Below are 12,120 nucleotides of genomic sequence, written 5' to 3' on the forward strand. Positions count from 1 at the left end.
AGAGAGGGGAAGGAGGGGAAAGGAGGGAGAAAGAAAGGGAGAGAAACATCAATTGGTTGACTTCTACAACTCCACACTGGGGACCAGGCCCACAACCCAGGCGTGTGCCCTGACCAGGAATGGGACCCATAACCCTTTGGTTCATGGTCTGGTACTCAATCCACTAAGCCATATGAGGCAGGTCTGGGAACTAATTTCAAGTGGGTTGACATGCGGTGTTTTTTTACCCCCTCTGGAAAATGTTATAATGGCAATTACCCACACCTTCAAGACATCTCTCCAAAATTCCTTGTCATTAGTCCTCTGCAGACTCCACAGCCCCACTGATGGGACTGTCGTGCAGGTGGGTCTGAAGGGTGATCTGATTCCAGTCCATGCAGGACTGAATGATCGTAGACAGCTAGTCAGCTCCAGATGTACACTGGGCGTGCAGACCCACCGAGACTGGAGTCGGCCCCAGTGCTAGCAGGGTGTTTATTTCCTCTGAGTACATCTGATTACCAAGGATGGATAGAATGCTCTCTTCAGTTTCCCAGGAACCTCATCAAAGATCACAAGCTAGCAGCCTGCAGGCTGAACTTGGTCCTCAAGCATATTTTGTTTAGTTCAAATCCTTTTTATTTTCAATTTTAATCTAAAAGATACTGAATCTTTTTGCCAACTAAGAGTTATGGAATTTTGAAAGAATTCAATTTCTGACTTTCTTTCAAAAATCAGAGGTTCTAGCTGCATTTGATCCATATTCTCACATGCCAGCAACTGACCAGAGCTGAGCAGCAGCTGCCTCATTTTGAAAGGGAGGAGTCCGCCAGTTCTCTACCGCTGGCTGATGTTACAACCTCCTACTGCCTTATGCTCAGCCCACTTCGTACGAGTATTACTGAGTTGGAAACTTTGCTAAATTTTCAGATTTGAGAATATATGAGCTCTAACGTTTTCTGCTGTAGGTTATGATTCCCTGGGACAGGGATGTTGAAGGCCTTGGTGTGTGCCAACCTGGTACACTCAGAGGACTATCATTTCCTGTTAGGGAGCATAGCACCGGCCCGGCATGACTCAGGCTGTCTCAGTATACCTACTAACACCATGTGTCAACCCAGTGAAAATGGGAGAGTGAAACTAGATAGATTCAATTTCAATTTTTTGGTATTTTGATAACCACTGATTACTAGCTTTTTAACACTTTCTAACTATTTAAAAATGACTGCCAAGAAAACTTTCAAAAGTAGTTTTTATAGTAACCATGGAACTATTAAAAAAAGCTTTTTATGCGATGATTATATGTTTTATATATTACAAATGGCTGGCAAAATTTATTCTTCCCAATTTCTCTTCTCTCAATTTCTGCATCTGTTTTTTTAGTAATAATTATTGGATTTTAGTAAAATACTGATCCTTTTATATTAATTCCCTTTTCATCCTCTAAATACATTTGTTCTTTTGTAGGTGGTGGTGGCAGGGACCATAATCATTCAGAATGTTGGAGGTAAGCAATGGAAAGCGCACTGCTTGTGCATAGGTGTGATGGAAACAACTTCTTCTTTTGGTTTCTTGCCCCACCACAGGGCTGGCTGGGACCTGAACCTTTGTAGACATAGGTGTCTTCAGAAGCCCTGTGTCCTCCTTACTCTTTCTTTTTTGTAGATTTTTTTTAGCAGCCCATCTGGACAATAGCTTCAAAATCAGTCCCAAGGTAACCCCCTGATTTCACTCTTGCCATTAAGTCTGCAGCATTTGCTTCTGCAGTTGTGGAAGTGGTGAGGTACTGTTTAGAGAAACTCTCCACGTGATTCTAAAATATATTTTCCATCTACTTGTATCCTAATCACCCCATTGGTGGATGTTGCTTGGTGGGAACGGTGTTCCATGAGCTGCGACAATCAGGTGCAGACAAGCAATGTCCTCTTGTAGCAAAGAAATTTAAAATGATCAAGTGGTTTAGAAAATGAACCAGATGGAAACATTCTCATATTTATCTGTTATCTCGCTCCCATTTAAAGAATGAGCTCAATATCAAGAACCATAATGAGACAAAAATTAGTGTTAATTATAAGTGAAATAAGCCAGTCAGAGAAGGGCAAGTACCATCTGATTTCACTCATATGTGGAATCTAATGAACAAACTGAACTAATAATCAAAATAGAGACGGACTCATAGGTAGAGAGGTGATGACAGGCCTGGACGGGGGTGTAGGGAGGTGGAGGGATAGGCTAAAAACAAAAGAGGAAGAACTCATGGAAATGAACAACAGTGTGGTGATTGGGCGAGGGGGTGAGGGTGGAGGTAGAAGAAGGTATGGGGGATAAATAGTAATGGAGAAAATACATTGAAATGAAAAAGAAACATGCACTACCTTCCTATTTCCTCAGGGGCACTGACCTCTTTTCCCTTAGATTGTCAAATAAAATGACAGCAGTCAATACAACAATAGCTGTCCAGTGTGAATTAGTCAAAACTAGACCTATTTTTGTCAGCTTGGCAAAAAAATACATTTTTTGGTATGCTGAAGAATTTTAGTCATTAGTTTATATGTGCCGTGAGATGAGAACAGTTGAAAATCGCTGGTTTAAAGGAATATACACAGAGAAGGTTGACATGCACTTTGGGGCTTACACAAGATTGCGTAGCCAGAGGAATTTTACTCTTCCTTCTTCCATGTAACAGTTCAAAGTGACTTACAGGTGACCGCTTTTATAAAGTTCAGCTCTGATAGTCACATCTGAACTATTTTACTTTGAGTATTATTCAACCAAATTCTATCTTTAATGGGTTTCCTGGTCAAGGAAAAAGTTAACATTCCAACTATTAAATTGTAGTTGCCATTGTTGTGGAAATCCTGAACATTTGTGTTTTAATTCTTGCAATTTTCATGGAAACATGTTATTTATTGAAGGAGAGGAATGCTTTCTTGGATGTCATAAAAATAATTTCCGTCTAACAAACAGCACTTACATTCTACTAGGACTCAGTAAAACTAGTCTCTTCCTTTAGAAATCTACCTAATGTCATTGATTTTAAGATCTTCTTTGGAATAATTTATTTTATTTTAGCGAATATGTACTGCTTAGCCATGCACTTGTCTCTAATATGAATGTGTATTTTGCTGTTTTCAATCCCTTATTATCTTCTCCATGTGACCACTAAGCGCCATCACATTTTGCTTAGAGTAGGTCGAGCTGTTGTTTAGCATTTTGTGTAGAAATTTACAACCCAGGACTTTGGACCCAAATTTGTGACCCAGGCTCGGTGCTCGCTGCTGTGTTCCTGGGTTCTTCACTCTGATCCCTTCCTTGTTCCCTCACCTTGTGTGTAACTGTTCTTGAACTTGACTCTATTTTAGCTCTTGCTGCCACTAGATGAAAGTTTTCTTTGTATATGCTTTTCTCCCCCACAATGCTGTAAACTCCTCCAAGGAGCTTTTCTCTTTGTAATCCCAGAACCTGGCACCATACCCGAGACTTGATAAACCTTTGTTGAACTGAATGGACCTGAATATGATTTGTATGAGATGTCTCCAAGTACTTTTAAGTGTTCTAGTTATATCATCTATCAAGAAGAGAAAAGGGGACTGCTAGACTAATTGCTAGTTTTAAATATATGAAAAGCTGAACGTGAAATACAACACACACCCCCATACACCCACACCCACACACACACTTCTAGTTCAGTGTTGTTTCAGAGGCCGGAGCTGGCTCCGCACTCTGGGCGGGCCTGGGCCCGCAGTGAGGCCAGCGTGGGTTCAGTTAGAATACCTTTGTGACTGAGCTGTATAATAGCGGTGCTGACCTGCCTCCTTTGAAAATGCTCCTTGTCCCTGAAGACATTCAGGCAGAGCTGGTTGGTCAAATGTCAGAATGTTCTAGAAAGGATTCCTGCCTTAGGTGGCAGATAAGTCATTGTTTCTCCCAACTCTAACTTTGTTGATTTTCTTGCTTGGTTTTGCACCTTTTTTTTTTTTTAAAAAGTGACTTTGAAGCAGTCACAGCAATTTTTAATGCCCCTCAAACTTAGAAAAGCAGGTAATGCTTACTTAGTTTTTAGAAGAATGTCCCCATAATTTTCTTTACATTGGTTAAAAGTTTATTTATTGACAGTCTACTACGTAATAATGGAAACATATTTCAGAGCTTTTTGTCCTGGCCAGGTATATGTAAATCATTCCCTTGTTTCACAAGAACTGGGAACTTACTCTTGTGAACAGAACACTGCTTTGGAAGCCAGATACCTTGAATTCTCTCTACTCCAGTCTCTGCCATTGGGTTCCCATGGGTCTTGGGAAAATTGCTCCCTTACTTTCTTGGCCGCAGTCTCCTCTGTGTTAAATCGTTGGGGTAGGATGGGAGGCAGGGACCATAAGATTCCTTCTTATTCCAAAATTCAAATTCTAACTTGGTACTTTGGGAGGCATATTAATTCTTTCAGAGCATTAAAATATTTCTATTACAGGAACGTGTTTTTGTAGCATCTTTTTAAAAATAGTTTGTTTATTTATTTTTAGAGAGAGGGAGAGGAAGAGAGTAAGAGGGAGAGAAACATCAATGTATGGTTGCCCCGGCATACCTCCAACTGGGGACCTAGCCCACAACCCAGGCATGTGCCCTGATTGGGAATTGAACCAATAACCCTTTGGTTCACAATCCCATACTCAATCCACTGAGCCACACAGCCAGGGCTGTAGGTATCTTTAATAAATTAGCAACTATGCTTGAAAATGGGTGTTAAACTCATTTTCACCAGGGGCTACATCAGTCTTGCAGTTGCCTTCAAATGGCCAGATATAGAGCTCCTTGCCCTTAGTTAAGGAGTAGTTACATTTATGCAGTCCTAAAATTACATTCGATCCTTGATTGTTTAGAACCGAAAAATAATATCATGTATTCTATCTAGGTCAAGCATTCCACTAGTCACTTTGGTTATACCTACAACAACTCTTCAAGGTAGATGATATTATCCTCATTTTACAGAGCAAGAGCTCAGCGCTCAGAGGGAATAAGTAACTTGCTCACCTTTACCCCTTAAGCAAGGCAGGACTCAAACCGCACTCTACTTCTAAACCCTTTATTCTCTCTGCTATAATATACTAAATGTGTGAAAAGATTAAATGTCAAGGATTTAAAAAACTCCTTGGGGACAGGGATTATGTGTTTTCATGACTTGACCCAGTTTCTGGTAGAGGAATTCAATAAATAATATTTGTTGAGTGAATGACACAGTTAAAAAAAGTTCTGCTTAAAAGCCTAAGATTTTGCCTCAAAGAGACAATTTTATATACTATTATATAAAAATGATAGAAAGGAACTGGAAAGTCCACAGAATGATTTGTGGTTTAGAATTAAATAAAAATTACAAGGTTGAAAGTACTGGTAAAAATTAGATCTTATGTAAAATAGAAAATAAGGTATTTTGAAATCAACTGTTTTCAGGTTGTTGGGTAATTACATTTTAGATTAATCCTTCCTGGCTTTTTTATTTTTTGTAGCATTTAAAGATTTCTCAGTTTTCTTGGGAGTCTACGCCCCTGATGAATCTGTGAGAAAAAAGTTGCAGAGAGGCCTTTACCAGCAAAACACTGTGAATTGCTCTTGATCAATAATTGTTACATGGATCTTTCAGTGAAGACCCAGTTTATCCCCTATATCTCCATACTCCATAAATCTAAGCAACTTGCTCATTCACTTAGGTCCTTAGTATCTAGCACATAGTAGGCATTTAGTAAGTACTGTTTATTATAGGAAGAAAGGAAATAATTAAGAGCCCAGGCCAGGTGGTTCAGATGGTTGGAGTGTTGTCCTGTATACCAAAGGGTAGTGGATTCATCTTCCGATCAGGGTACATGCCTGGGTTGTGGGTTCGATTCTTGGTCAGGTGTGTATGGGAGGCAACCAATCGATGTTTCTCATATCAATGTTCCTCTCTCTCTCTCCCCCTCCCTCTCTCCCCTCTCTAAAATCAGTAAATACATCCTCATATTAGGATTTGAAAAAAAATATTTTAAGGAAGGAACAAGGGATGGAGGGAAAGAAGGAGAAGCCAGCAACCTGGCATGGTACTCATTTAGGAGGAAAAGAGTTAACTGGAGAGAGACGACCACAGAATATATGAGTACAGGTGAACCTATAGTTTCTTTAAGGAAGAATCTACTTTCAGAATGTCCCAGAAAATCTCATTTCCCAAAGATCAACCAGGCACCAACTATTTGTTACTGGGCACCAATGTGCTTGAACAAATTGATTGGAAAAAAAATCTGTCTTTGAATAATCTCTAAACTTTATGATAGAAAAAAAGATGTGACTCACTAAATGTAGTGCTTTTATTTTAAGGCTATGGGAACCTTTGCCTTTGGAAAATGGAGAGCCATATAGTAGAATAATACTCAATACTACTGAAAAGCAGTTTCTGATCTCTTCCCAACACTAATAAACGGCCAGAGCCAGAGATCGCCCCCCACCGCTGCCCGTTTCCTCAGGAGCAGAGTGGCATTCGCTCAGGGTCACTGCTACCCGGACACAAGGTCAGAAAAGAGGCATCTGGAAGTTTTAATATTTAATGCCATTACAGGCTAGAGAACTCTTAGAGTTTGAATTTAAGGTACTGCTAGTAAAAGGATTAAGAACTATAACAGCAAATAAGTATAGGTAGTTTTTACATACTTTGTCTGTGCTGCTTTATGAAATTCTTTTCTTAAAAACCAAGGTAAGTAGTTATGTGGTTTCAGTTCATTTAAACTCCTGAGATAGACCACCCAGTGGGCTAAAGTATCCCTGGAAATCAAACAGTAAACCCAAATTCATCTGTAGTCAAGCTAGAGAAAGTCCTATTAACCATGAACTGTCACACATATTTGATAAAAGTGGACTTAATTGATGTTATTTCTGGTCCATATCGTTCCCAACTCAAAATGTGGAAAGGTAAGTGGCTCCTAGGAGTATGTTAAATTCTTATTTTGTGCTTAAAAACATGAAGGGCTGCTATGGGCAGCATGTTCTTTCTTTAGTTCTCTAAAGCCCCAAACCTGTAAAGGAGATGAGAGGTTGAGTTACTGCTGCATATTGTAGAAGGAAAACCCCAAACATTGGTAGTCTTCCTGAAGCCTCCTGAAATAGCTAGACTGACCCAGTTCTTCTAGTCTGGAAACCTCAATGTATATATACCTCAATTTGGGAATAAAAGTTTTAAGAGGAACTCAGCAGCCCTTTTATGTATTCAAACAATATTTACAAAATCTCATTCATAAACAGGTAGAAATAAGATCATCTTCAGTCAAGGACTATTTCGAATTTATGATTTAATATTAGATAATTTTGAAATTACTTGGTCTTTTTCTTTTTTCTTTTTCTTTTGGTAGGCTAGTGAAGTCTTTTAGCTGTACTAGTTAGTATGGTCTCCTGGGAAGCCAGGGTTGGGTGCGCTGTTACAATGCCATCTGCTGGTGAGATCATCTGTAGTCAAACTGCAGCTGCGTGGAGCCGGAACAGTGTCGTCCAGAAACTCGAGGACACACTGCCTTGGGGGAGAGAGAGGAAATTTGGAAGTCATCTTTTTCATAAGTACTTCCTGTGGCAAAATTTACTGATAACATGTCACTTTAAAAAGGTTTAGAAAATAATGCATTTCTTAGTAATTTTATTTATAGGAATTTCAGAATAGTAAATATTCTGGTCACTTTTTATTCAAACTTAAGGTCTAGATCATGATGAAACAAAGATATATACATATATTTTTAGGGTTATGGAGAGGGAAGTCCCTCCATACATTTTTACTTTCATTTGTGCATAAATTAGGGAAATGGCATTGTTTATAGGGTTTAAAAAGTTTTTTTTTTAAAAAGAGACTGAGGGAGATAAAGAGGAGGAAAAAATGGGACAACTGTAATAGCATAATCAATAAAATATACTTAAAAAAAGAGATTGTGTTCATGTGCTGTTTTGAATGGGGTAGCCTGTCAGTGGTATTTTGAACATTTAGTAGGAACACCAGGTTAATAAGACACGTTGAATATAATAAACTAATCACTGTCCATCACTAAAAAAATGCTGGAAGTAAAACTGAACCTCTCTTAGATGGAAAGGCAAAGTTATTATTTCCTCACGTAATATTGTACATCTGTTTAGGGCTGGCTGACTAGTCCTTTAAGAAGCTGCTGAACTTCATCCAAGTGTTGAAAACCTAATTCTGTTTTAAAAATAGCTGTATGTAATCTTATCTTCATATGTATACTTTGAGTGTTTAACAAAAAGGATAATTATCTTTGTAAACTAATGATTTCTTAGGCCCAAACTCCAATTGAGGCTTTGTGTATATGCATGTGATATTTATTTATTTATTTATTTGAAAAATAGTCCGTAAGATACAGGGCTTGTGGGAAAAGGGATTGGTTTTGTTTTAAATTTTCTTCTATTTCAGTGTAGTGTTAGGACCTCCCATCGTGAGAGTGGGAAACTTTCCCTTCTGGACTGCAGTAGTGGTGTTTGGTACGGTGACTCAGAGCCGTAGAGTCCAAGCCATAGTGTCCTGCAGGAAGAGTCCTGTCCTGAAACTGCTCAGCTTGTCTGAGGAGTCTTGGAATAATCATTTCACCAAACCCGCTCACAAAAATGAGATGAATTATGCTAAAAATACATTTCACAGTGAAATGAACGCTATAAATGGTTTTAAAGCTTCTGTGTCATATAAAGTCTTTAATTTATTTGCACCCAAATGTTAAACTCAGCATTCAGAAGAAATTTACTGTTTAAATGCTGATGAAAAAGAAAAAGGGGATAATCTTAGGGAGTGGTACTTTTGATAGACTGTTTTTCTTTTTCTTCGCTGTGGTGGAGTTTTTCCTGCACTTCCCCATGGCATAATAGGTAATAGTGCAGATTTCTCAAGCCAGACTGGCTCTTTCCACCATCGCTAGCCGGGGCAAGTTACCCCTTTGTGTCCCCATTTGTTCATCTGTGAAATAAATGACATCTACCTCACAAGTTTGTGGTGAAGGTTGAATGAGGAAATAACTTATAAATCATTTCGAATGCTGCCAAGCATATACTAGGCACTCCAAAACCAGAAATGTTTGCTGTTCTCATTCTTCTCCTGCAAAGAAAGCCCTCTTCCTCTTTCCTCCATTTCTGACAGCTCGCCCCTCGGCCTCTGTGCTGCCAGCTCCTGTTTCTCTTTGTGATTAGCAGCCATTCATTCACCTTACCACCCGCTGCTGCCTAATCAAAATTTACCCTATTTTAGCCATTTCTTAATATTTTCCCACATGGTTTTTAAGGAGTACTTTCAACTTTTGTGTTTTGATTAAGTTGACAGAATTTTTAAATGTTCTTTTCAGGACAGTTTCCATTAAGTAAGTTCTATTAGTTATGTTTAAAATGGAGAAAAGAGTATCTGTTTAGTTAATGTGGTGAAACTAAATGGTTCGTGATGGTTGAATACCTGTCATCAAGGTATGTCTTCCGGCACACATTCTGGCTTTGGTGGTCTGGAGGCCAGAACCACTTAACTACAACCATGGCTCTTATGGATGAGCCTGTTACAGCTGGAACTGAAGAGTGCAACATGGTGTCTCTTGTGTCAGGAGTCGGTGCTGTGTATTGATGTCAGCAAAAATCATTTCCAAATTCTTGCCTCGTGACCTGCCTCTAAGATGCCTTTAAATACTTCCGTATGCCATTAGCAAAAGACATGAGTCAAGAGGTGTGACAGTCAGAGCTATCTGATCTAGTGACCCTTTGGTTAAAAACAATAGAATTATGAGCTTTCTTATTTCTGTTATATCTTTAAAACTTTTCCAGTTTATTTTATTGAGCTGATTGTTGTTTTCATGTGAATCTAATTAAGATATATTTCCTGACTTAATGTATATTTTTGTTTCTCTTCTGTATTATATATAATAGGTTAAGGTGCTAGTCCTTGCATGAAGGCTTACTTGTGGTTCAGAAAAAATAAATTGGACAGTGAAAAGGATAGTGTCTTTCTTTGTTTTACTTGCTTAGTCAGTGGGGTTTTTGCCCTGTCATGAGTTTTGTGGGTCCGTAGCTCTTAAAACAAGCACCAGCGTTCTCTAAGAAAGAAGCAGTATTTTGCCTGTTTTATTATATTTATATCTTGTATGTTGAGATTTTTTTTGAGAGAGAAATATTTGTTTGGTGAGTTCACATTTCTTGAAATATACATAATTCTTCAGACTGGAATCTAATGAAATAGGATACCCACTTGAAAACCAAAGAGTTGGGGATACAGCTGAGGATAAAGTGATCAAATGATTAGCCAGGGGCTGATAGAAATTCGGGGAAGAATGACAGATTGTATATTAGAAAGAAATATGATCTCATATTCATTGAAGCTTTTTACAGTAAAGATCTAAAAGAAATAATAGAAAATTACTGAAAGAGATGAATGTCTGAAACTTTAGAAATGCATGTAGTGTTGGATTCATCCAAGCGAGAAAGACTGATGGGCCGATAATAAGTTACATTGTGTAGGAAGTCTGTGTTCCTTGTTTTCAAGGTATTTTTGTCCCTTTATTTTTTTTCCTGGCAAGATATATTTAAGTAGCTCTAGGCCAGTTTCAGAAAATTCAGATCATGATTTTCAGCATCACACCATATGTGGATGATTCTTTGGTATAAAGTATTGTAAACAGACTTCAGATCTTTGAGTGGAGGAAATCAAACCTTCCTTCTGTACCAAATTGATAGCATTTTTCCTAATGAGAGTATGAACAATATGGAAAACCTTTTCCCATACAATCAATTGTAATATCCCATAAGTAAAAGAGAGTTTGGAGAAATGCACTATCCTTCTGCTGATGGAAAAGCTGTACTTCAACAGCTGTACTGCTGGGGAAAAGAAAGAGTCATAACTGGAAAATGTGTATGTATGTCCATTCTCATTACACAGAAGTGATTCTTAACTGTCTAAATTTTACTTTGCCATAGGTACATGTTATTTTACTAAAACATATTGAGTGTATATGTTTGTGTGTGTAAGTATTATTTATCTTCATATAAATTTATATACAAACTAGGATATATCCTTTTTACTCCAGGGTCAAGTGGTCCCACAGAACTGTAATATTTGTGCAGAAGTCCAGCTACTTTTAAAGATGTTGATTGAGAAATACACATTCTTCATCTTAAACTATTTGAACCTTTTGGTCAATGTTCCCCCAGATTTCTGCCATTCAGACTTTGGCATTCACTTGTATTCTTAGTTTTTGTAGGTCCAAGGAGAAAGTGAAGTGTTTCCTGAAATATATAAAAGTAATAAAATTAACGTGCACACAGAGTACACTCTTAATTCTTCATGGACATACTCTTGTTGGCTCTTTTTCAGTATATACTTAATCTCTGGGGGAAGAGAAATTATTACTCTGTTAAACTGAAGTTCTGACTCCAAATCATCTGGGTTTCTATATACATAAGCATTTAAGCTTAAACTCAAGTATTTACATATACATGAATTCTGTACTCTGTAGCCATAAACATTCCTAGTATATCCTGGAAGGTTTATGGGATTTGGTTTTTAGATTTGTTTTATATCAGAAACAAAGTTATAGTTATATCAGAAATTAGATCATTATTAAAATACTATAAAAGCTAGTTATTTTTCTTCAATCCTGTCAGATAAAATGTGAGAAACAATGCTAGCTTCATGTTTCAATTACATAGTGCAGATGAGCTCTGTTAATAAAGTAGAATAAAAGTTTTAAGTTTTGTCTTTTTAATATGTTTAATAGTTTCCATCAAATTTTTTGTCATCTGTTTTAGAAGACAATTTAAAATGTAGCTCATTATATGTTTTGTTTCTGTTTTATCATAACATGGTTGTGGTGTGTGTGTGTGTGTGTGTGTGTGTTGGGGGAAGCTGAGAAAGGGCAGGAGAGGAAGCAAGACTGCTGAGGGAGGTCTCTCTCTAGTAAGAAAGAACAAGTTATTGAGATTATTAGCTGTATTTATTATACTTCTGTTTCTACATCAGTTGTTGCTAATCTAACCTCTAATGCCTTGGACAGAAATGACATAACATATAAAAGGTGTTGCAAAACTTCAACCAAAATTTCATTTATAAATGGTCTGTAGTGAAGACCCTTTCTCTTACCAAAATAATTTGCCTTGGACTTGAAATGT

General features: G+C 37.7%; 1 protein-coding gene across 4 annotated transcripts in view; it reads left to right on the top strand.

Annotated features, from left to right (window-relative positions):
• The window catches only part of SLC38A6 (solute carrier family 38 member 6), a 64,241-nt gene that overhangs the window by 22,500 nt on the left and 29,621 nt on the right, over positions 1-12,120 (top strand). For all 4 annotated transcript variants that reach the window (XM_045823307.1, XM_045823306.1, XM_045823311.1 and 1 more), the window contains exon 5: positions 1,447-1,486. In XM_045823307.1, coding sequence (XP_045679263.1) covers positions 1,447-1,486 — 40 coding nt within the window. The remainder of the gene's footprint in view (positions 1-1,446; positions 1,487-12,120) is intronic.

Source organism: Phyllostomus hastatus, unplaced genomic scaffold (genome assembly GCF_019186645.2).
Source record: "Phyllostomus hastatus isolate PE091 unplaced genomic scaffold, TTU_PhHast_1.1 phas_scaffold_501, whole genome shotgun sequence".
NCBI classification, from domain to species: domain Eukaryota; kingdom Metazoa; phylum Chordata; class Mammalia; order Chiroptera; family Phyllostomidae; genus Phyllostomus; species Phyllostomus hastatus.